This window comes from Bombina bombina, chromosome 7, assembly GCF_027579735.1.
Source record: "Bombina bombina isolate aBomBom1 chromosome 7, aBomBom1.pri, whole genome shotgun sequence".
In the NCBI taxonomy this organism is placed as follows: domain Eukaryota; kingdom Metazoa; phylum Chordata; class Amphibia; order Anura; family Bombinatoridae; genus Bombina; species Bombina bombina.
In genome coordinates this window covers 407,655,264-407,678,601 of record NC_069505.1, presented here as the reverse complement: position 1 = coordinate 407,678,601, position 23,338 = coordinate 407,655,264, and the positions used below count along the sequence as shown (strand labels likewise).

At 40.0% G+C, this 23,338-nt stretch overlaps 1 protein-coding gene across 1 annotated transcript in view; it reads left to right on the top strand.

Moving 5' to 3' along the window:
* Window positions 1-23,338, top strand: part of IPPK (inositol-pentakisphosphate 2-kinase) — a 176,474-nt gene that overhangs the window by 48,974 nt on the left and 104,162 nt on the right. The window contains exons 2-3 of the mRNA XM_053721185.1: window positions 8,808-8,855; window positions 12,848-12,943. Of these exons, the coding sequence (XP_053577160.1) occupies window positions 8,808-8,855; window positions 12,848-12,943 (144 nt within the window). The remainder of the gene's footprint in view (window positions 1-8,807; window positions 8,856-12,847; window positions 12,944-23,338) is intronic.

Genomic DNA, 23,338 nt, shown 5'->3' with positions numbered 1-23,338 from the left:
AACAAAGCAAAATTGGTGATAAAAGTAAATTGGAAAGTTGTTTAATATTATATGCCCTATCTGAATCATGTTTTTTTTTTTTTTTGGACTTGACTGTCCCATTAACCTGCTCTCTCATCCAAGATAATCCTGAAAATCTGGCCTGTTGGGGAGGATTTTTTTTTTTTTTACCCCTGGTGTAGAATGAGTGTACTGCTGCCATGTATGTGATTACACATCACTAGTTATCTTTATAGTGAACAGACTCTACCACATCTGGATTATGGTTTTTGGCTCAGCCTCCTATTGGTCATTTCCCTGTCTTGAGTATGCTAATAAAGTTTGAAGCACTTGGCTTGCTAGTAAAATGATTGTCCCTTTTTATATTCAAATCATGTAAAATCTACAAATACACAATTGTACTGTGTTTTAGCATGAGACAGAATTAGTGCATTGAATATAGCCACAATATATCACTCTAGTCTTTGTAATAGATTTGATAAAGTTTTGGTTTGACACCAGGTGTACGTCCTGTTATAGAATGATAAATACTAATTGTATAAACAGATGGTCCCAAGGTGACTGCTGTGGTTAGTTCTGTTGCTGTATCTTTGACACGTCGTCTACAAAAAAAAAAACTCTTCTCCTTTTCTTCTGGTTGTTGTGAGGACGGCAGAACTGCAATCTAGCAGGGATCAATGCCAGTAACTGTGGTATCATGTTAAATAGTTCAAAGGATTTATTATAGAACTAAATACCTTTGTAGATCTGTATGAGGCACTGACTGAGTTCTTGGCTACAGTCCATGTAACTGGAAGAGGCCTTGTACGTTTTAGAGACCATTTCAATTCAGGTTTTACAAGCAGTGCTGAGCCGCTATGTCTTTTAGGACTTAGAGCATATGGTTTTAAAGGGACAGTAAATAATGTAACATAAGGATTAGCCGTACCTTTTTAAAAAAACTATGTGAAAGTATAGAATTACGCACCCAAAAGTTTACTTACCGTTCACTCACAGCCGTGCTTTCTCCAATATTGGTGTGTCCAGTCCACGGCGTCATCCTTACTTGTGAGAATATCTCTTCCCCAACAGGAAATGGCAAAGAGTCCCAGCAAAGCTGGCCATATAGTCCCTCCTAGGCTCCGCCCACCCCAGTCATTCTCTTTGCCGTTGCACAGACAACATCTCCATTTTTTGGTGTTTAAATGTAGTTTTTATTCTTCTATCAAGTGTTTGTTATTTTAAAATAGTGCTGGTATGTACTATTTACTCTGAAACAGAAAAGGATGAAGATTTCTGTTTGTGAGAGGAAGATGATTTTAGCAGACAGTAACTAAAATCGATTGCTGTTTCCACATAGGACTGTTGAGATGAAGTAACTTCAGTTGGGGGAAACAGTTAGCAGACTTTTCTGCTTAAGGTATGACTAGCCATATTTCTAACAAGACCATGTAATGCTGGAAGGCTGTCATTTCCCCTCATGGGGACCGGTAAGCCATTTTCTTAGTCAAGCAAACAGAATAAAGGGCTTAATATGGGCTATAAAACTGGTAGACACTTTTATGGGCTAAATCGATTGCTTTATTTGGGCATTTTATACATGTTTATGCTGATAATTCACATTTATAAACTTGGGGAACGTTTTTTAACGGCAGGCACTATGTTAGACACCTTTTCCAGTCAGGGAGGGCCTTCCCAGTTGTAGGCTGAGCCTCATTTTCGCGCCAGTTGTTTTTGAGAGCAAGACATGCAGATGCATGTGTGAGGATCTGAAAGTAGCTGGAAAAGTTTCTAGAAGGCGTCACTTGGTATCGTATTCCCCTCTGGGCTTGGTTAGGTCTCAGCAAAGGCTATAGCTGGGACTGTATAGGGGTTAAATTTGTAAACGGCTCCGGTTCCGTTATTTTAGGGGTTAAAGCTCTGAAAATTGGTGTGCAATACTCTTAATGCTTTAAGACACTAGCTTTAAGACACTGGTAATTTTTGAACAATTCCTTCATACTTTTTCACATTTTCAGTAATAAAGTGTTTTCAGTTTAAAATTTAAAGAGACAGTAAAGGTTTTGTTTTAAAACGTTTTTTGTGCTTTATTGACAAGTTTAACATGTCTGTGCCTTCGGATAAGCTATGTTCTATATGTATGAAAGCCAATGTGTCTCCCCATTTAAATTTGTGTGATAATTGTGCCATAGCGTCCAAACAAAGTAAGGACAGTTCTGCCACAGATAATGAAATTGCCCAAGATGATTCCTCAGATGAGGGGAGTAAACATGATACTACATCATCTCCTACTGTGTCTACACCAGTTTTGCCCACGCAGGAGGCCCCTAGTACATCTAGCGCGCCAATGCTTATTACCATGCAACAATTGACGGCTGTAATGGATAACTCCATAGCAAATATTTTATCCAAAATGCCTACATATCAGAGAAAGCGCGATTGCTCTGTTTTAAACACTGAAGAGCAGGAGGGCACTGATGATAATTGTTCTGTCATACCCTCACACCAATCTGAAGTGGCCATGAGGGAGGTTTTGTCAGATGGGGAAATTTCAGATTCAGAAAAAAATTCTCAACAAGCTGAACCTGATGTTGTGACATTTAAATTTAAATTAGAACATCTCTGCGCACTGCTTAAAGAGGTGTTATCTACTCTGGATGATTGTGACAACTTGGTCATTCCAGAGAAATGATGTAAGATGGACAAGTTCCTAGAGGTTCCGGTGCACCCCGACGCTTTTCCTATACCCAAGCGGGTGGCGGACATAGTGAATAAAGAGTGGGAAAAGCCCGGCATACCTTTTTGTTCCCCCCCCTATATTTAAGAAATTATTTCCTATGGTCGACCCCAGAAAGGACTTATGGCAGACAGTCCCTAAGGTCGAGGGGGCAGTTTCTACTCTAAACAAGCGCACTACTATTCCTATCGAGGATAGTTGTGCTTTCAAAGATCCTATGGATAAAAAATTGGAGGGTTTGCTTAAAAAGATTTTTGTACAGCAAGGTTACCTTCTTCAACCCATTTCGTGCATTGTTCCTGTCACTACAGCAGCGTGGTTCTGGTTCGAGGAACTAGAAAAGTCGCTCAGTAGAGAGACTCCATATGAGGAGGTTATGGACAGAGTTCACGCACTTAAGTTGGCTAACTCTTTTATTTTAGATGCCGCTTTGCAATTAGCTAGATTAGCGGCGAAAAATTCAGGGTTTGCAATCGTGGCGCGCAGATCGCTTTGGCTAAAGTCTTGGTCAGCGGATGTGTCATCCAAGACAAAATTGCTTAACATCCCTTTCAAAGGTAAAACTCTATTTGGACCAGAATTGAAAGAGATTATCTCAGACATCACTGGGGGAAAGGGCCACGCCCTTCCACAAGATAGGCCTTTCAAGGCCAAGAATAAGTCTAATTTTCGTTCCTTTTGCAATTTCCGGAACGGACCGGCCTCTAATTCTGCATCCTCTAAGCAAGAGGGTAATGCCTCACAACCCAAACCAGCCTGGAAACCGATAAAAAGGCTGGAACAAGGGTAAGCAGGCCAAGAAGCCTGCTGCTGCTAACAAAACAGCATGAAGGAGTAGCCCCCGATCCGGGACCGTATCTAGTAGGGGGCAGACTCTCTCTCTTTGCTCAGGCTTGGGCAAGAGATGTTCGGGATCCCTGGGCACTAGAAATAGTTTCTCAGGGTTATCTTCTGGAATTCAGGGAACTACCCCCAAGGGGAAGGTTCCACATGTCTCACTTATCCTTAAACCAAATAAAGAGACAGGCGTTCTTACATTGTGTAGAAGACCTGTTAAAGATGGGAGTGATGCACCCAGTTCCAATAAAGGAACAAGGAATGGGATTTTATTCAAATCTGTTCGTAGTTCCCAAAAAAGAGGGAACTTTCAGACCAATTTTGGATTTGAAGATCCTAAACAAATTTCTCAGGGTACCATCGTTCAAGATGGAAACCATTCGAACGATTCTACCCACTATCCAGGAAGGTCAATTTATGACTACCGTGGATCTAAAGGATGCGTACCTACATATTCCTATCCACAAAGAACATCATCAGTTCCTAAGGTTCGCCTTTCTGGACAAACATTACCAGTTTGTGGCCCTCCCATTCGGGTTAGCCACTGCTCCAAGGATTTTCACAAAGGTACTAGGGTCCCTTCTAGCGGTTCTAAGACCGAGGGGCATTGCAGTAGTACCTTACTTGGACGACATTCTAATACAAGCGTCGTCCCTGTCAAAAGCAAAGGCTCATACAGACATCGTTCTGGCCTTTCTCAGATCACACGGATGGAAGGTGAACATAGAGAAAAGTTCTCTGTCTCCGTCAACAAGAGTTCCCTTCTTGGGAACAATAATAGATTCCTTAGACATGAGGATTTTTCTGACAGAGGTCAGAAAGTCAAAACTTCTAAGCACTTGTCAAGTTCTTCATTCTGTTCCACGTCCTTCCATAGCGCGGTGCATGGAAGTAGTAGGGTTGATGGTTGCAGCAATGGACATAGTTCCTTTTGCACGAATTCATCTAAGACCATTACAACTGTGCATGCTCAAACAGTGGAATGGGGACTATACAGACTTGTCTCCAATGATTCAGGTAGATCAGAAGACCAGAGATTCACTCCGTTGGTGGCTGACCCTGGAACATCTATCCCAGGGAATGAGCTTCCGCAGACCAGAGTGGGTCATTGTCACGACCGACGCCAGTCTAGTGGGCTGGGGCGCGGTCTGGGAATCCCTGAAAGCTCAGGGACTATGGTCTCGGGAAGAGTCTCTTCTCCCGATAAACATTCTGGAACTAAGAGCGATCTTCAATGCTCTCAGGGCTTGGCCTCAGCTAGCAAAGGCCAGATTCATAAGATTCCAATCAGACAACATGACGACCGTTGCGTATATCAATAATCAGGGGGGAACAAGGAGTTCCCTGGCGATGAAAGAAGTGACCAAAATAATTCAATGGGCGGAGGATCACTCCTGCCACCTATCTGCGATTCACATCCCAGGTGTGGAAAACTGGGAAGCGGATTATCTGAGTCGTCAGACATTCCATCCGGGGGAGTGGGAACTCCACCCGGAGATCTTTGCCCAACTAACTCAATTATGGGGCATTCCGGACATGGATCTGATGGCGTCTCATCAGAACTTCAAGGTTCCTTGCTACGGGTCCAGATCCAGGGATCCCAAGGCGACTCTAGTAGATGCACTAGTAGCACCTTGGACCTTCAACCTAGCTTATGTGTTTCCACCGTTTCCTCTCATTCCCAGGCTGGTAGCCAGGATCAAACAGGAGAGGGCCTCGGTGATCTTGATAGCTCCTGCGTGGCCACGCAGGACTTGGTATGCAGACCTGGTGAATATGTTATCGGTTCCACCATGGAAGCTACCTTTGAGACAGGACCTTCTTGTTCAGGGTCCATTCGAAAATCCAAATCTGGTCTCCCTCCAGCTGACGGCTTGGAGATTGAACGCTTGATTCTATCAAAGCGTGGGTTTTCAGATTCTGTGATAGATACTCTGCTTCAGGCCAGAAAACCGGTAACTAGAAAGATTTACCATAAAATATGGAAAAGATATATCTGTTGGTGTGAATCCAAAGGATTCCCATGGAATAAGATAAAAATTCCTAAGATTCTCTCCTTTCTACAAGAAGGTTTGGAGAAAGGATTATCTGCAAGTTCTCTAAAGGGACAGATCTCTGCTTTATCTGTCTTACTACACAAAAGACTGGCAGCTGTGCCAGATGTTCAAGCATTTGTTCAGGCTCTGGTTAGGATCAAGCCTGTTTACAGACCTTTGACTCCTCCCTGGAGTCTAAATCTAGTTCTTTCAGTTCTTCAAGGGGTTCCGTTTGAACCTTTACATTCCATAGATATTAAGTTACTATCTTGGAAAGTTTTGTTTTTGGTTGCTATTTCTTCTGCTAGAAGAGTTTCAGAGTTATCTGCTCTGCAGTGTTCTCCGCCCTATCTGGTGTTCCATGCAGATAAGGTGGTTTTGCGTACTAAGCCTGGTTTTCTTCCAAAGGTTGTTTCTAACAAGAATATTAACCAGGAGATAGTTGTACCTTCTTTATGTCCGAATCCAGTTTCAAAGAAGGAACGTTTGTTACACAATTTGGACGTAGTCCGTGCTCTAAAATTCTATTTAGAGGCTACAAAAGATTTCAGACAAACATCTTCTTCTTTGTTTGTTGTCTATTCTGGTAAAAGGAGAGGTCAAAAAGCGACTTCTACCTCTCTTTCCTTTTGGCTTAAAAGCATCATCCGATTGGCTTATGAGACTGCCGGACAGCAGCCTCCTGAAAGAATCACAGCTCACTCCACTAGGGCTGTGGCTTCCACATGGACCTTCAAGAACGAGGCTTCTGTTGACCAGATATGTAAGGCAGCGACTTGGTCTTCACTGCACGCTTTTGCCAAATTTTACAAATTTGATACTTTTGCTTCTTCGGAGGCTATTTTTGGGAGAGAGGTTTTGCAAGCCGTGGTGCCTTCCGTTTAGGTAACCTGATTTGCTCCCTCCCTTCATCCGTGTCCTAAAGCTTTGGTATTGGTTCCCACAAGTAATGGATGACGCCGTGGACCGGACACACCAATGTTGGAGAAAACAGAATTTATGCTTACCTGATAAATTACTTTCTCCAACGGTGTGTCCGGTCCACGGCCCGCCCTGGTTTTTTAATCAGGTCTGATGAATTATTTTCTCTAACTACAGTCACCACGGTACCATATGGTTTCTCCTATATTTTTCCTCCTGTCCGTCGGTCGAATTACTGGGGTGGGCGGAGCCTAGGAGGGACTATATGGCCAGCTTTGCTGGACTCTTTGCCATTTCCTGTTGGGGAAGAGATATTCCCACAAGTAAGGATGATGCCGTGGACCGGACACACCGTTGGAGAAAGTAATTTATCAGGTAAGCATAAATTCTGTTTTTTTGGTGCTGCAGTTTTTAAAAAAGAGAAACGCGTCACAGGGTTACTGTGTAATCACAGTGCGCCTGGTCTCGCCATTCAACTTCATGACACACTGTGCTGGGTAAAGCTGACATTTCTTCCTGTATGGCTTCATATCACCTAAAGGCGCACTAAAGCCAAATGCGCTCAGGATTCAGATTAAATGTGCAGTTTTAGCAAAAAAAAGTTTTCGTTTATCCTCTTATCAAATTGCACAGTCACTTTATTTGCACACTTTCTGAGGCACCAGGTCACATTGAGCATGTTCAGTGTATACATATGAGTCTGTGATTGGCTGATTGCAGTCAAATGATACAGGGAGTTGAGATATACTTTTAGAAATTGTCAGAAAACAATTAGTTTTCTTTATTATGTGTTTGGAAAATGCAATGCTTCCTTATTTAATTGTCTTTTAAAAATCTAAATATCAAACTATTAAAAAAAAAAATAAAAAAAATATATATATATATATATAATTTTTTTTACAAAGAACTGAAATCTCTGATACTGTCTCAACAACTCAACTAAAACACCTCAGCCCACATATGCAGTCTACCCCCCCCCCCCCATCCTGGTTCCCTCATGTCTTGACGACTACTATATGTACACTCCTAATTAGTGTACCTATTAAAGGGAAAACACTTTCTTTCTTTCATTTAGATATAGCATGGGATTTTACACAACTTCTATTTAATTTATTTTGTTCTCTTGACATCCTTTTTTGAAAAGGACACCTAGGTACGCTCAAGGAGCTGCAGGTTGGTGGCTACACAAATATGCCACATGTTGGCTGACCAAATAGATTCAGCTAGCTCCCACTAATGCATTGTTGCTGCTGTTTCAACAAAGGGTGCCAAGAGATTGAAGCACATCAGATAACAGAAGTAAACTGGAAAGTTTTTTTTTTTTTTTTTTTTTTTTTTTTAAATTGTATTCTGAGGCCTGAAGGAAAAAATGTTTCATGTCCCTTAAAGAGACTGCAGTCTGTCCCGATCTCTTCTACCAGGCTTATCCATCTCACCCCCTATTCCTCAGCCTTTATGCCAGTCCCTACACCTTACTTCTGTTTAGCCTCTTGTATCCTGCGGAACTCTTTATGCCGGTCCCTACACTGACTTCTCCTGTATCCTGCTGAACTCTTTATGCCGATCCCTACACTGACTTCTGTTTAGCCTCCTGTATCCTGCAGAACTCTTTATGCCGTTCCCTACACTGACTTCTGTTTAGCCTCCTGTATCCTGCGGAACTCTTTATGCCAGTCCCTACACTGACTTCTCCTGTATCCTGCAGAACTTTTTATGCCTGTCCCTACACTGACTTCTTCTGTATCCTGCGGAACTCTTTATGCCAGTCCCTACACTGACTTCTCCTGTATCCTGCGGAACTCTTTATGCCAGTCCCTACACTGACTTCTGTTTAGCCTCCTGTATCCTGCGGAACTCTTTATGCCGGTCCCTACACTGACTTCTCCTGTTCCTGTATCCTGCGGAACTCTTTATGCCTGTCCCTACACTGACTTCTCCTGTATCCTGCAGAACTCTTTATGCCAGTCCCTACACTGACTTCTGCTTAGCCTCCTGTATCCTGCGGAACTCTTTATGCCGGTCCCTACACTGACTTCTGTTTAGCTTCCTGTATCCTGCGGAACTCTTTATTAATCTGTCAGATTGTACCTCTACAAAAATGCGGACCGCCTAACCTTTATACCTTTTATCTCTCATACAAGACTAACTCTCCAAACTGAAGATTCCTTCCCTGTCTTATTGTTACCCCTTTGTACAGTACTGTGCAAATAGATGGCACATTATAAATAAATATCATAAAATATCACCCTTTTTATATTTTCTGCTAATGCTGTTTTTTTGTTATGTTTTTTTTTTAGCGTTGTGTGGTTCTTCGTTTCCTGAAGTTTCTTCCCAGCCGGAATAAGGTAAGGCTCTTTTTTCATGAAAATAGATTTGCTGAGATTATACACAATGGATATGAGTTGTTTTATTTACAAGCTGCTGAGCTTATTCAGACATTTTGTTCTCTGACCCTAAAAGATGGCAAGATGAAGATTTAGTTTAGAGTACAGTATGCTAGAACAAGACTGAAGAATCACATTTTTTTGTTGTTAACGTGGTTTATTCATTGCAACAAGTTAAGTGAATACTGTGCTGTAGAAAGGTTACTGAGCTGTAGTTTATTTCACTGTAGATGCCCAGACCTTCATGTGTGGTTGGTCTAAGTAGCTTCTCGAATACATGTGCTGTTTTTGTTTAGATTATCAGCAGATCGGTAAAAGTATTAAGTTTCCTGTACTTGATATGATCAGCAGTGGTCTGTGTTTTGCCTTGTACCCACCTGGAGTTGCTAAACTATATTCAGAAGTCTCTGGATACCACCTTGTACTTGTAAGACAAGCTAGGACCTATTTGGATAAAAATGAATTCATTTTTTAAAATTTAATTAGGTTTTTCATGATTTAAAAAAACCTAACTCTAAAATAACACCTTGGTGATCGTTCTAAGCATGTGTGCCACAATGGGTATATATTTGTATATCACTATGACAAAACTTTAACAAATGCATACTAGCAAAACGTGCTAATATAATAATAAATATCACAAACTCATAGCAACAGTCCTCTTTGAAATGACAAAAAAAGATCAGACTCCATAAATGTCCAAAATAACGCTCCACAGGCTGCTCTTCTGGGGTTTCAGGAATATCCACCATATAATCCTAGAAACCTGAGTCCCTCAACAGACTCTCCTCCCGCAACAGGATCAGCCACCGCTGGTTCTCACAAAATGTCCAAATGCATAGATCACTGTGTCCAGGCGCAGATTCTAACGGTGCAGGAAACAAATTCCACAGTTGTCTCAAGTGCCGGTCCTCAGTATTTCCACACTCTCTATTAAACAATCTCATTAATATAACACTTGTTATATTATACTTGTTATGCTATGAGACGCCTTCTCTGATTCATTTTCAATATTCATATTTTGACGGACTTGCATTTCAGGCAATTAGTGCTGACTCTTAAATAACTTCACATGCATGAGCACAATGTTATCTATATGAAACACATGGACTAACGCTCTCTAGCTGTGAAAAACTGTCAAATGCATTCAGATAAGAGTCAGCCTTTTAAAGGGCTTAGAAATAGCATATGTGCCTACCTAGGTTTAGCTTTCAACTAAGAATAACAAGAGAAAAAGCAAATTTGATGATAAAAGTAAATTAGGAAAAAGTTGTTTAAATTTACATGCACTATCTGAATCATGAAAGTTTAATTTGGACTTTACTGTCCCTTTAATCTTTAGTTGTCTCCACAGAAAAGTTTACCAGCGGGGGTGTGAGCAGTGTAATACTGTGCAGTACTATAACATTAGCGGTTATTTATAATTGTTACTCAAGCTATCCAAAGGTCAGATACATTAATTAATTAATTAATTAAATGATCATTTGAGCAACAAACGTTTTAAAACCTTTAACATTAGCTAATTTTTATCTTAATGGGACATGAAACCCCCCAAAAATTATTTTATTATTAAAGGGACACTCAAGTCAAAATACATTTTTATGATTCCGTTAGAGCAGCAGTTTTAAGACACTTTCCAATTTACTTCCATTATCACATTTTGCACAGTCTTTTTATATTCACATTTTCTGGGGAACAAGATCCTACTGAGCATGTGCAGAAGCTCACAGGGTAAATGTATACTAGTCTGTGATTGGCTAATGTCTGTCAAATGATACAGGGGGCCAGCAAAACGAGAGAAAATAAATTTATTCAGAAAAAAAATCTGTTTATTTGAAATTCGGAGTAAGTGCTATAGCATTGTCTTTTTAGTATGCACTTGTTAATTGTGTAGTTCTTCTGCATTGAGTGGCCCTTTAAGATAAAGAATACAATTTTAAAAAAGTTTCCATTTTACTTTTATCTTACTTCTAAAGGCCTACATGACAGGATATAATGCTGCTATATAGTGCTGCAGACACGTGCACACTCCTGAGCCATCATCTTTGCTTTTCAACAAAGGATAACAAGAAAACAAATACAATTTGATAATAGAACACACAATTTTAAAATTTACTTCTATCTGAATCATCTCTTTTAATATTGGCTTTTGTCTGGGTGTCCAGTACAATCAGCCAGGCGGTGCACTCACTAAATGTGGGCCCGGTACTTTTTTAATACATTAAAGTGCAGGTCTGAGTAAAATGTCCCTTTAAGGCCCAGTTATAGACAGACATGTTCTATCATCCATACGAAAAAGAAGCATTTACCGTAAACCCTTTCCCCTGAATTAATGTGAAGTTAAATGATGTTAATGTAGCTAGAAAACAGCTTTTAACGTGTGGCATTTAGTTTTCATAAAGTAATGTGACTCGAAAGCTGTTTAAATGGAAACGAATACAGCAGTATCCTTGTGCACTACTTCTGATCATTGACTTGTAGGTACAACCTACTTCCTCTACCTAGAGGCAGTTACAATTAGTAGGAATTTTCCATCAACCAATGAGCAGTAGCAGGAAGTGGCCATTAGCCAATGAGAATTAGTAGAAAAATGCACAACTGATACAGCTGTATTTTGGTTTTAAACTGTTTTCATATGAGGGACAGAGTCCCATTAATTACTGATTATTCACTGGCTGATGAGCAGTGTGGCCGGACTGTTAACTGATGGACATTTGGCCGATGGATAATAGTCCGACACACAAGTGGCTGTCAGATAAGTCTAGCCACGAGATAGATAGATTAGATAGATTCAATAGATAGATAATTTCACACAGAGAATTACAAGACCTGCGGGCTGGGACCCATGTTTAGGTTCCCAGAGGCGGTTGCAGCGCCCGAGGCTCTGATTAGAACAGAGCACTCCGGAGCGTATCTTCCCTCGGCCGAACTCAGAACATGCTTCGGCATTCTGTCCGTCTGCATTTTGTAAGAGCACCGATGAGCAGAGGACCCAGTGCTTTCTTATTGGTGCACAGTGCCGAGCCTCGCAAACATATAAACAAACCTAATGTTAATTTTCTGCGTTTAAAGGAGGACATAACATGCTACACTTCTGTTTTAATATCCCTTTACAAATGTTCGATCATCTAATTGCTAGAAATCCGGGCTCTTTAAATTGAGGAGATTCATGATTCAGAGCATAACGTAAACAAATTTCCAATACTTCTGTTAACAAAATTGCTTCATTCTTTTGGTATCCTTTATGAAGGAACAGCAATGCACTACTGGGAGCTAGCTGAGCACACCAGGGGAGCCAATGGCAAGAGGCAGCAGCTAGCTCCCAGTAGTGCATTGCGGCTCTTGGGCCTACTTAAGTATGCTAAGATGCCAAAGAGAATTTAGAGAACTGAAGCAACTGAAAAGCTGTTTACAATTGCTTGTTCTTTCTCAAGCATGAACGTTTAAAGGACCAATAAATACAGCAGATTTGCATAAGCACATACATGATAGCAATTAGTCTGAACTTCATATGAGTAGTGGATTCTTTCTGACAAATATCAGTTATGTCTATTTCCACTCCCCCTGTATCATCAAAAGTGTAAATAATAAACAGTGCAAATTTTGTTAATGGAAGTAAATTAGAAAGTTGTTTAAAATTGCTGTGTCCCTTTAATGACTTTACTGTCCCTTCTTTTAGGTTCTCTCGACAGTTGCATTTATAATGTATTGCCCCGTTTGCATTTTCTTGTATTCCTGAGCATCTGACTGTCTGTAGATAAGCTGCGGTTGCTTCTATGTTTTACTAATGTGACGTTTCTTCTTCACTGCGACTTGTTGATTTTTATAACCGGTATTGTTAATGTGGTCACCATTGTACTGCCTGCATGATGCTGGCAGTGCGGTGGTTAAATCACTAACGTTCTCTTGCATAAGGAGCCGCTAACCTGTAGCTGTATGTATTTTTTTTTCAGACGGCGGAGGAAATCTACCAACATCTGCAAAACATTCTGGATTTTGGCAGACACATAATGAAACAATTTCTTGGGGAGAATTATGTGCACCATGGGGTATGTGGTCAGACATAAACTAATGCAGTGTGAGTTCGTTGTTGTAAATGTTTAGTACTTCGTATTGTTCATGGCAGAAAACAGAACTCCATTCTTATGTGCAATTTTGGTTTAAAAGGACTTCCATTAGCAAAAATGCTTCTAGTAAGTTATTACTGTTTTTCAGCGGCATGTGCACATGCTGTGAGGCGGCGAATCAACAATTCTGTTGCGTTATTGAGGGTGTGATTAATATTTCATAACACACAGGTATACATCGTGTGTGTGTATGTATATAAAAATCTATCTCACATTCACGTGTAAGATAGTTAATGTATATTTCTTCTAAAAGACACAATGAGTCCACGGATCATCTTCATTACTTATGGGTTATTCACTTCCTGGTCAGCAGGAAGAGGCAAAGAGCACCACAGCAGAGCTGTTAAATTGCTCCTCCCTTCCCTCCCACCCCAGTCATTCTCTTTGCCTACATTAGTGATAGGAAGCAGATAAAGTAAGGTGTGTTTAGACCAGTTACTCCTCCATGGAGTCTTAATTTAGTTCTTCAAGGGGTTCCGTTTGATCTTATGCATTCCTTAGATATCAAGTTGTTATCTTGGAAGGTTTTATTTTTGGTAGTGATTTCTTCTGCTCGTAGAGTGTCTGAGCTTTCAGCATTACAATGTGAGCCCCCTTACCTTATTTTTCATGCGGATAAGGTTGTCTTACGTACGAAATTTGGATTTCTTCCCAAGGTTGTTTCTGATCAGAATATTAATCCGGAAATTGTTGTACCTTCCTTGTGTCCTAATCCTTCTAAGGAGAGGCTCTTGCACAATTTGGATGTAGTTCATGCTTTAAAGTTTTATTTACAGGCGACTAAAGACTTTTGCCAGTCTTCCTCTTTGTTTGTGGTATTTTCAGGCAAACTTAGGGGACAGAAAGCTACGGCTGTTTCTCCTTTTTGACTGAAGAGTATTATACGTTTTGGCTTACGATACTGCTGGACAGCTGCATCCTGAAAGGATTACGGCTCATTCTACTAGGGCTGTTGCTTCCTCATGGGCATTCAAAAATGAAGCTTCTGTGGAACAGATTTGCAAAGCTGCAACTTGGTCTTCTCTTCACACTTTTTTACAAAGTTTTACAAATTTGATACTTTTTGCCTCGGCTGAGGCTGCTTTTGGGAGAAAGGTTCTTCATGCATTGGTGCCTTCCGTTTTAGGTATCCTGTCTTGTCCCTCCCGTATCATCCGTGTACTCTAGCTTGGGTATTGGATCCCATAAGTAATGAAGATGATCCGTGGACTCATTGTGTCTTTAAGAAGAAAAGAAAATTTATGCTTACCTGATAAATGTATTTCTTCTTAGACACGATGAGTCCAAGGCCCGCCCTGTTCTTTTAAGACAGGATGTTTTTTATTGTAAACTTCAGTCACCTCTGCACCTTGGCTTTTCCTTTCTCTTCCTAACTTCGGTCGAATGACTGGAGTGGGAGGGAAGGGAGGAGCTATTTAAAAGCTCTGCTGTGGTGCTCTTTGGCCCTTCCTGCTGACCAGGAAATGAATATCCCATAAGTAATGAAGATGATCCGTGGACTCATAGTGTCAAAGAAGAAATTAATTTATCATGTAAGCATATATTTTATTTCTTTCATGTAATTAGCAAGAGTCCATGAGCTAGTGACGTATGGGATATACATTCCTACCAGGAGGGGCAAAGTTTCCCAAACCTCAAAATGCCTATAAATACACCCCTCACCACACCCACAAATCAGTTTTACAAACTTTGCCTCCTATGGAGGTGGTGAAGTAAGTTTGTGCTAGATTCTACTTTGATATGCGCTCCGCAGCAGGTTGGAGCCCGGTTTTCCTCTCAGCGTGCAGTGAATGTCAGAGGGATGTGAGGAGAGTATTGCCTATTTGAATTCAATGATCTCCTTCTACGGGGTCTATTTCATAGGTTCTCGGTTATCGGTCGTAGAGATTCATCTCTTACCTCCCTTTTCAGATCGACAATATACTCTTATATATACCATTACCTATGCTGATTTTCGTTTCAGTACTGGTTTGGCTTTCTACAACATGTAGATGAGTGTCCTGGGGTAAGTAAGTCTTATTTTCTGTGACACTCTAAGCTATGGTTGGGCACTTTTTTATAAAGTTCTAAATATATGTATTCAAACATTTATTTGCCTTGACTCAGGATGTTCAACATTCCTTATTTCAGACAGTCAGTTTCATATTTGGGATAATGCATATGAATAAATCAATTTTTTTCTTACCTTAAAATTTGACTTTTTCCCTGTGGGCTCGCGGGGGCTGAAAATGCTTCATTTTATTGCGTCATTCTTGGCGCGGACTTTTTTGGCGCAAATTTTTTTTTTCTGTTTCCGGCGTCATACGTGTCGCCGGAAGTTGCGTCATTTTTGACGTTCTTTTGCGCCAAAAGTGTCGGCGTTCCGGATGTGGCGTCATTTTTGGCGCCAAAAGCATTTAGGCGCCAAATAATGTGGGCGTCATTTTTGGCGCTAAAAAAATATGGGCGTCACTATTGTCTCCACATTATTTAAGTCTCATTATTTATTGCTTCTGGTTGCTAGAAGCTTGTTCACTGGCATTTTTTTCCCATTCCTGAAACTGTCATTTAAGGAATTTGATCAATTTTGCTTTATATGTTGTTTTTTCTATTACATATTGCAAGATATCCCACGTTGAAACTGAGTCAGAAGATACTTCTGGAAAATCGCTGCCTGGTGCTGGAGCTACCAAAGCTTAGTGTATCTGCTGTTAACTTATGGTATCTGTTCCTCCAGCTGTTGTTTGTACTGTTTGTCATGACAAACTTGTTAATGCAGATAATATTTCCTTTAGTACTGTTACATTACCTGTTGCTGTTCCATCAACATCTAATACTCAGAGTGTTCCTGATAACATAAGAGATTTTGTTTCTAAATCCATTAAGAAGGCTATGTCTGTTATTCCTCCTTCTAGTAAACGTAAAAAGTCTTTTAAAACTTCTCTTTTTTCAGATGAATTTGTAAATGAACATCATCATTCCGATTCTGATAATGGTTCTTCTGGTTCAGAGGATTCTGTCTCAGAGGTTGATGCTGATAAATCTTCATATTTATTTAAAATGGAATTTATTCGTTCTTTACTTAAAGAAGTCCTAATTGCATTAGAAATTGAGGATTCTGGTCCTCTTGATACTAAATCTAAACGTTTAGATAAGGTTTTTAAATCTCCTGTAGTTATTCCAGAAGTTTTTCCTGTCCATGGTGCTATTTCTGAAGTAATTTCCAGGGAATGGGATAATTTGGGTAATTCATTTACTCCTTCTAAACGTTTTAAGCAATTATATCCTGTGCCATCTGACAGATTAGAGTTTTTGGGACAAAATCCCTAAGGTTGATGGGGCTGTCTCTACTCTTGCTAAGCGTACTAGTATTCCTACGGCAGATGGTACTTCCTTTAAGGATCCTTTAGATAGGAAAATTGAATCCTTTCTAAGAAAAGCTTACTTGTGTTCAGGTAATCTTCTTAGACCTGCTATATCTTTAGCGGATGTTGCTGCAGCTTCAACTTTTTGGTTAGAAGCTTTAGCGCAACAAGTAACAGATCATAATTCTCATAGCATTATTATTCTTCTTCAACATGCTAATAATTTTATTTGTGATGCCATCTTTGATATCATTAGAGTTGATGTCCGGTATATGTCTCTAGCTATTTTAGCTAGAAGAGCTTTATGGCTTAAAACTTGGAATGCTGATATGTCTTCTAAGTCTACTCTGCTTTCCCTTTCTTTCCAGGGTAATAAATTGTTTGGTTCTCAGTTGGATTCTATTATCTCAACTGTTACTGGAGGGAAAGGAACTTTTTTACCACAGGATAAAAAATCTAAAGGTAAATTTAGGTCTAATCGTTTTCGTTCCTTTTCGTCACAACAAGGAACAAAAGCCTGATCCTTCATCCTCAGGAGCGGTATCAGTTTGGAAACCATCTCCAGTCTGGTATAAATCCAAGCCTTTTAGAAAATCAAAGCCAGCTCCTAAGTCTACATGAAGGTGCGGCCCTCATTCCAGCTCAGATGGTAGGGGGCAGATCACGTTTTTTCAAAGAAATTTGGATCAATTCCGTTCACAATCTTTGGATTCAGAACATTGTTTCAGAAGGGTACAGAATTGGCTTCAAGATAAGGCCTCCTACAAATAGATTTTTTCTTTCCCGTGTCCCAGTAAACCCAGCGAAGGCTCAAGCATTTCTGAAATGTGTTTCAGATCTAGAGTTGGCTGGAGTAATTATGCCAGTTCCAGTTCTGGAACAGGGACTGGGGTTTTATTCAAATCTCTTCATTGTACCAAAGAAGGAGAATTCCTTCAGACCAGTTCTGGATCTAAAAATTTTGAATCGTTATGCAAGGATACCAACATTCAAAATGGTAACTATAAGGACTATCCTGCCTTTTGTTCAGCAAGTGCATTATATGTCTACAATAGATTTACAGGATGCATATCTGCATATTCCGATTCATCCAGATCACTATCAGTTTCTGAGATTCTCTTTCCTAGACAAGCATTACCAGTTTGTGGCTCTGCCGTTTGGCCTAGCTACAGCTCCAAGAATTTTTTCAAAGGTTCTCGGTGCCCTTCTGTCTGTAATCAGAGAACAGGGTATTGTGGTATTTCCCGTGGCCGGACTTTTGGCCGACGGACACTTGGCCGACGGACACTTGGCCGAAACACAAGTGGCTGTCAGATAACAGTCCTGCACAAGATAGATAGATTTAATAGATAGATAGATACATAGATTAGATAGATAGATCAATAGATGCAATAGATACATTTGATAGATATGATAGATACGATAGATTTGATAGATAAATAGATAGATTTGATAGATAGATAGTTTCCCAGACAGAGAATTACAAAACGTGCGGCCTAGGACCCATGGTAAGGTTCCCAGAGGCAGTTGCGGCGCCCGAGGCTGTGATTAGAACAGAGCACTCTGGTAACGCATCTGCCCTCGGCCGAAATCGGAACATTCTTTAGCTTTCTGTCTGTCAGCCAAATGTCTGTCGGCCAAATGTCCGTCTGCCAAATGTCCTTCTGCCAAAAGTCTTTCTGCATTTTGTCAGAGCACCGGTATTTCCTTATTTGGACGATATCTTGGTACTTGCTCAGTCTTCACATTTAGCAGAATCTCATACGAATAGACTTGTATTGTTTCTTCAACATCATGGTTGGAGGATCAATTTACCAAAAAGTTCATTGATTCCTCAGACACAGGTAACCTTTTTAGGTTTCCAGATAGATTCAGTGTCCATGACTCTATCTTTGACAGACAAGAGACGTCTAAAATTGATATCAGCTTGTTGAAACCTTCAGTCACAATCATTCCCTTCGGTAGCCTTATGCATGGAAATTCTAGGTCTTATGACTGCTGCATCGGACGCGATCCCCTTTGCTCGTTTTCACATGCGACCTCTTCAGCTCTGTATGCTGAACCAGTGGTGCAGGGATTACACAAAGATATCTCAATTAATATCTTTAAAACCGATTGTACGACACTCTCTGTCGTGGTGGACAGATCACCATCGTTTAGTTCAGGGGGCTTCTTTTGTTCTTCCGACCTGGACTGTAATTTCAACAGATGCAAGTCTTACAGGTTGGGGAGCTGTGTGGGGGTCTCTGACAGCACAAGGGGTTTGGGAATCTCAGGAGGTGAGATTACTGATCAATATTTTGGAACTCCGTGCAATTTTCAGAGCTCTTCAGTTTTCGCCTCTTCTAAAGAGAATCATTCATTTGTTTTCAGACAGACAATGTCACAACTGTGGCATACATCAATCAAGGAGGGACTCACAGTCCTCTGGCTATGAAAGAAAGAAGTATCTTGAATTCTGGTATGGGCGGAATCCAGCTACTGTCTAGTTTCTGTGGTTCATATCCCAGGTATAGACAATTGGGAAGCGGATTATCTCAGTCGCCAAACGTTACATCCGGGCGAATGGTCTCTTCACCCAGAGGTATTTCTTCAGATTGTTCAAAGGTGGGGACTTCCAGAAATAGATCTGATGGCCTCTCATCTAAACAAGAAACTTCCCAGGTATCTGTACAGATCCAGGGATCCTCAAGCGGAAGCAGTGGATGCATTGTCACTTCCTTGGAAGTATCATCCTGCCTATATCTTTCCGCCTCTAGTTCTTCTTCCAAGAGTAATCTCCAAGATTCTGAAGGAATGCTCGTTTGTTCTGCTGGTAGCTCCAGCATGGCCTAACAGGTTTTGGTATGCGGATCTTGTCCGGGTGGCCTCTTGCCAACCGTGGACTCTTCCGTTAAGGCCAGACCTTCTGTCGCAAGGTCCTTTTTTCCATCAGGATCTCAAATCCTTAAATTTAAAGGTATGGAGATTGAACGCTTGATTCTTAGTCAAAGAGGTTTCTCTGACTCTGTGATTAATACTATGTTACAGGCTCGTAAATCTGTATCTAGGGAGATATATTATAGAGTCTGGAAGACTTGTATTTCTTGGTGTCTATCTCATCATTTTTCCTGGCATTCTTTTAGAATTCCGAGAATATTAGTTTCTTCAGGATGGTTTGGATAAAGGTTTGTCTGCAAGTTCCTTGAAAGGACAAATCTCTGCTCTTTCTGTTCTTTTTCACAGAAAGATTGCTAATCTTCCTGATATTCATCGTTTTGTACAAGCTTTGGTTCGTATAAAACCTGGCATTAAGTCAATTTCTCCTCCTTGGAGTTTGAATTTGGTTCTGGGGGCTCTTCAAGCTCCTCCGTTTGAACCTATGCATTCATTGGACATTAAATTACTTTCTTGGAAAGTTTTGTTCCTTTTGGCCATCTCTTCTGCCAGAAGAGTTTCTGAATTATCTGCTCTTTCTTGTGAGTCTCCTTTTCTGATTTTTCACCAGGATAAGGCGGTGTTGCGAACTTCTTTTAAATTTTTACCTAAGGCTGTGAATTCCAACAACATTAGTAGAGAAATCGTGGTTCCTTCATTATGTCCTAATCCTAAGAATTCTAAGGAGAAATCATTGCATTCTTTGGATGTAGTTAGAGCTTTGAAATATTATGTTGAAGCTTCTAAGAATTTCCGAAAGACTTCTAGTCCATTTGTTATCTTTTCCGGTTCTAGGAAAGGTCAGAAGGCCTCTGCCATTTCTTTGGCATCTTGGTTGAAATCTTTAATTCATCATGCTTATGTCGAGTCGGGTAGAACTCCACCTCAAAGGATTACAGCTCATTCTACTAGGTCAGTTTCTACTTCCTGGGCGTTTAGGAATGAAGCTTCGGTTGATCAGATTTGCAAAGCAGCAACTTGGTCTTCTTTGCATACTTTTACTAAATTCTACCATTTTGATGTGTTTTCTTCTTCTGAAGCTGTCTTTGGTAGAAAAGTACTTCAGGCAGCTGTTTCAGTTTGAATCTTCTGCTTATATTTTCAGTTTTTTTCTTTATAAGATTTAAACTTTATTTTTGGGTGTGGATTTTTTTTCAGCGGAATTTGCTGTCTTTATTTTTTCCCTCCCTCTCTAGTGACTCTTGCGTGGAAGATCCACATCTTGGGTAGTCATTATCCCATACGTCACTAGCTCATGAACTCTTGCTAATTACATGAAAGAAAACATAATTTATGTAAGAACTTACCTGATAAATTCATTTCTTTCATATTAGCAAGAGTCCATGAGGCCCACCCTTTTTTTGTGGTGGTTATGATTTTTTTTGTATAAAGCAGAATTATTCCAATTCCTTATATTTATGCTTCGCACTTTTTTCTTATCACCCTACTTCTTGGCTATTCGTTAAACTGATTTGTGGGTGTCGTGAGGGGTGTATTTATAGGCATTTTGAGGTTTGGGAAACTTTGCCCCTCCTGGTAGGAATGTATATCCCATACGTCACTAGCTCATGGACTCTTGCTAATTTGAAAGAAATGAATTTATCAGGTAAGTTCTTACATAAATTATGTTTTTTTTCTCTACTCAACTGCGTACGTGTGTTGTATCTGAGTAAGCGTGTGCTGAGATTTAAAGGGACAGTGTACTAGAAATAGCTCCTTCACCTTTTATTATCTCACTTCAAAGTGCTGATTTTGCCTATTGTATCCCCACCTATACTGAACTTTTATGTACTTAAGTTCTGGTTACAAAAAAAAACATAAAAAAGTTTAGATAAAATAATGCTCCTAGTGGGGGCTGTGACGGAGGTACTAAAATGTATTAGCATTTGAGTAAATAGTAATAAAGAGCATAAGAACTTTGTGTGAATAATTGCATAGATATGATAAGGCATTCTCTTCCCTACAAGGTCAGCCCATTGTATTGGCTTGTGTTTTCAGTAAGCAGTTAGTGTAGTTCCTTACAGTACAGATATTAATAAAAAATTAAATATCTATACTATAATCACATTTGTAATGCGTCCGTCGGTGTCGCCAGTTGCGTACGCATCCTCAGTGGAATATTGGCTGCGTGCGCAGCCAAAAAGAATCCACCTAGATGCAGCGTAGGCAAACCCGAAGCCTTAAAAAAAACAAAAAAAAAACACACAACTGCCCACAAGAAATAAATAAAAAAACACGTAACCTCCCGCACAAAGTATCAATTACTTTATTTTGCAAATATCATAATTAAAATGTTAACCCCTTAACCGCCACCCCCGCATCGCAATAAACCTAATAACTCCTAAACCGCGAACCCCCCACAACGCAAATAACATTTTAATTACTAAGCCCCCTAACATAACGCCCCTAAATTAACCCCAATACTAAGTTACACTTAAATAAAACCTAACATTAAATTACACAAATAACCTAAAATTAAAAAAAAAAAACCTCTAAAATTACAGGAAAAAAAAATCACATTTAAAAATTACTAAACCCCCCCCCACCCACCAAACCCCCCAAAATAAAAAAAATTACACTAAAAAAACAAAATACCCATTGCCCCTAAAGGGGCATTTGTATGGGCATTGCTCTTTAAAAGGGCAATCTGCTTTTTTCCAGCTCATTAAATTCCTAATCTTAAAAAACAAACAAACAAAAAAAAAAAACCTGTAACACTAAGCCCCAAATAGGTACTCACCATTCCTGAAGTCCATCTTCTATCTTCATCCGGCGTGGAGCTGGCTTCCCTAATGCGTGGCTCCTTGGCGGCGGTCCTCAGCGGCGTGGAGGCTCCTGTTCATGCGATCGTCCGTCACACACTGAAGATTGAATGCAAGGTACCCCATATTTATTGGTGTACCTTGCATTCCTATTGGCTGAAATTTTGAAATCAGCCAATAGGATGAGAGCTACTGAAATCTTATTGGCTGATTTGAACAGCCAATAGGATTTCAGTAGCTTTAATCCTATTGGCTGATTTCAAAATTTCAGCCAATAGGAATGCAAGGTATCCCAAATTAAATTCGGTACCTTGCATTCAATCTTCAGTGTACGACGGACATCGGATGAAGAGGAGCCTCCATGCTGATGAGGATCCACGCATCGGGGAAGACGCCTCTGCTCCGTGCTGCCTTTGTTCCAGATGAATATGGAAGATAGAGCCGTCTGGAAAAAGATCCTCTCCGCTGGACTTCAGGAACCGTGAGTACCTATTTGGGTCTTAGGCTTTTTTTTTTTTTTTTTTTTTTTTAGATTAGCGTTTTTTTGGGCTGGAAAAGAGATGAATGCCCATACAAATGCCCCTTTAGGGGCAATGGGTAGTTTTTTTTTTTTTTTTTTTTTTTTTTTTTAGGTTTTTTTATCTTGGGGGGGGGGGGGGGATTTGGTGGGGGGGGGTTTACTGTTGGGGGTAATTGGTAATTTTTAAAAGAGCTGTTTAACTTAAAATAACTTAAATAACTTAAAATAAATACATTTTAAAAGTGTGATGCTCAGCTGCAATTAGCAGCCTTCCAACTGCCAAAAACCAATGGCAAACCGATGAATGTCTGCTGCTTCTGAACGAAGGGGATCCCAGAGAAGCTATTACAACCATTTGTCTTGTGGATGCAGTAGTTGTGGGTTTTTTATTTGTTTGTTTTTTAATAATGTCAGCGAGAAACCCAAAGTGTGAGAAAGAAGTTTTGCTATTTTTATATGATCACATTTGGCAGTAAAATAATGGAATTAAATATACCAAATTGGGCTTGGATCAACACATTTGGTTGTTCACTTCAAAAATATATATCATAGGTAAATAAATAACGAAATAAAACAAAAAGGCTCAATTTCTTTTTAATAAGATTGATGTCCAAAATAAGATTTTGTAGCATTTTTGTCTGAAATTAGTAGTAGTAGTGAAGGAGTTAAACTCTGTAGCTGGTATAAGTATTTGGAAACACATTAAGGAGAAACCAATTTTCCAGTACACGGTCCCTTTAAGTGATTAACAGGATGATGCAGTCAGGGAGGGAGT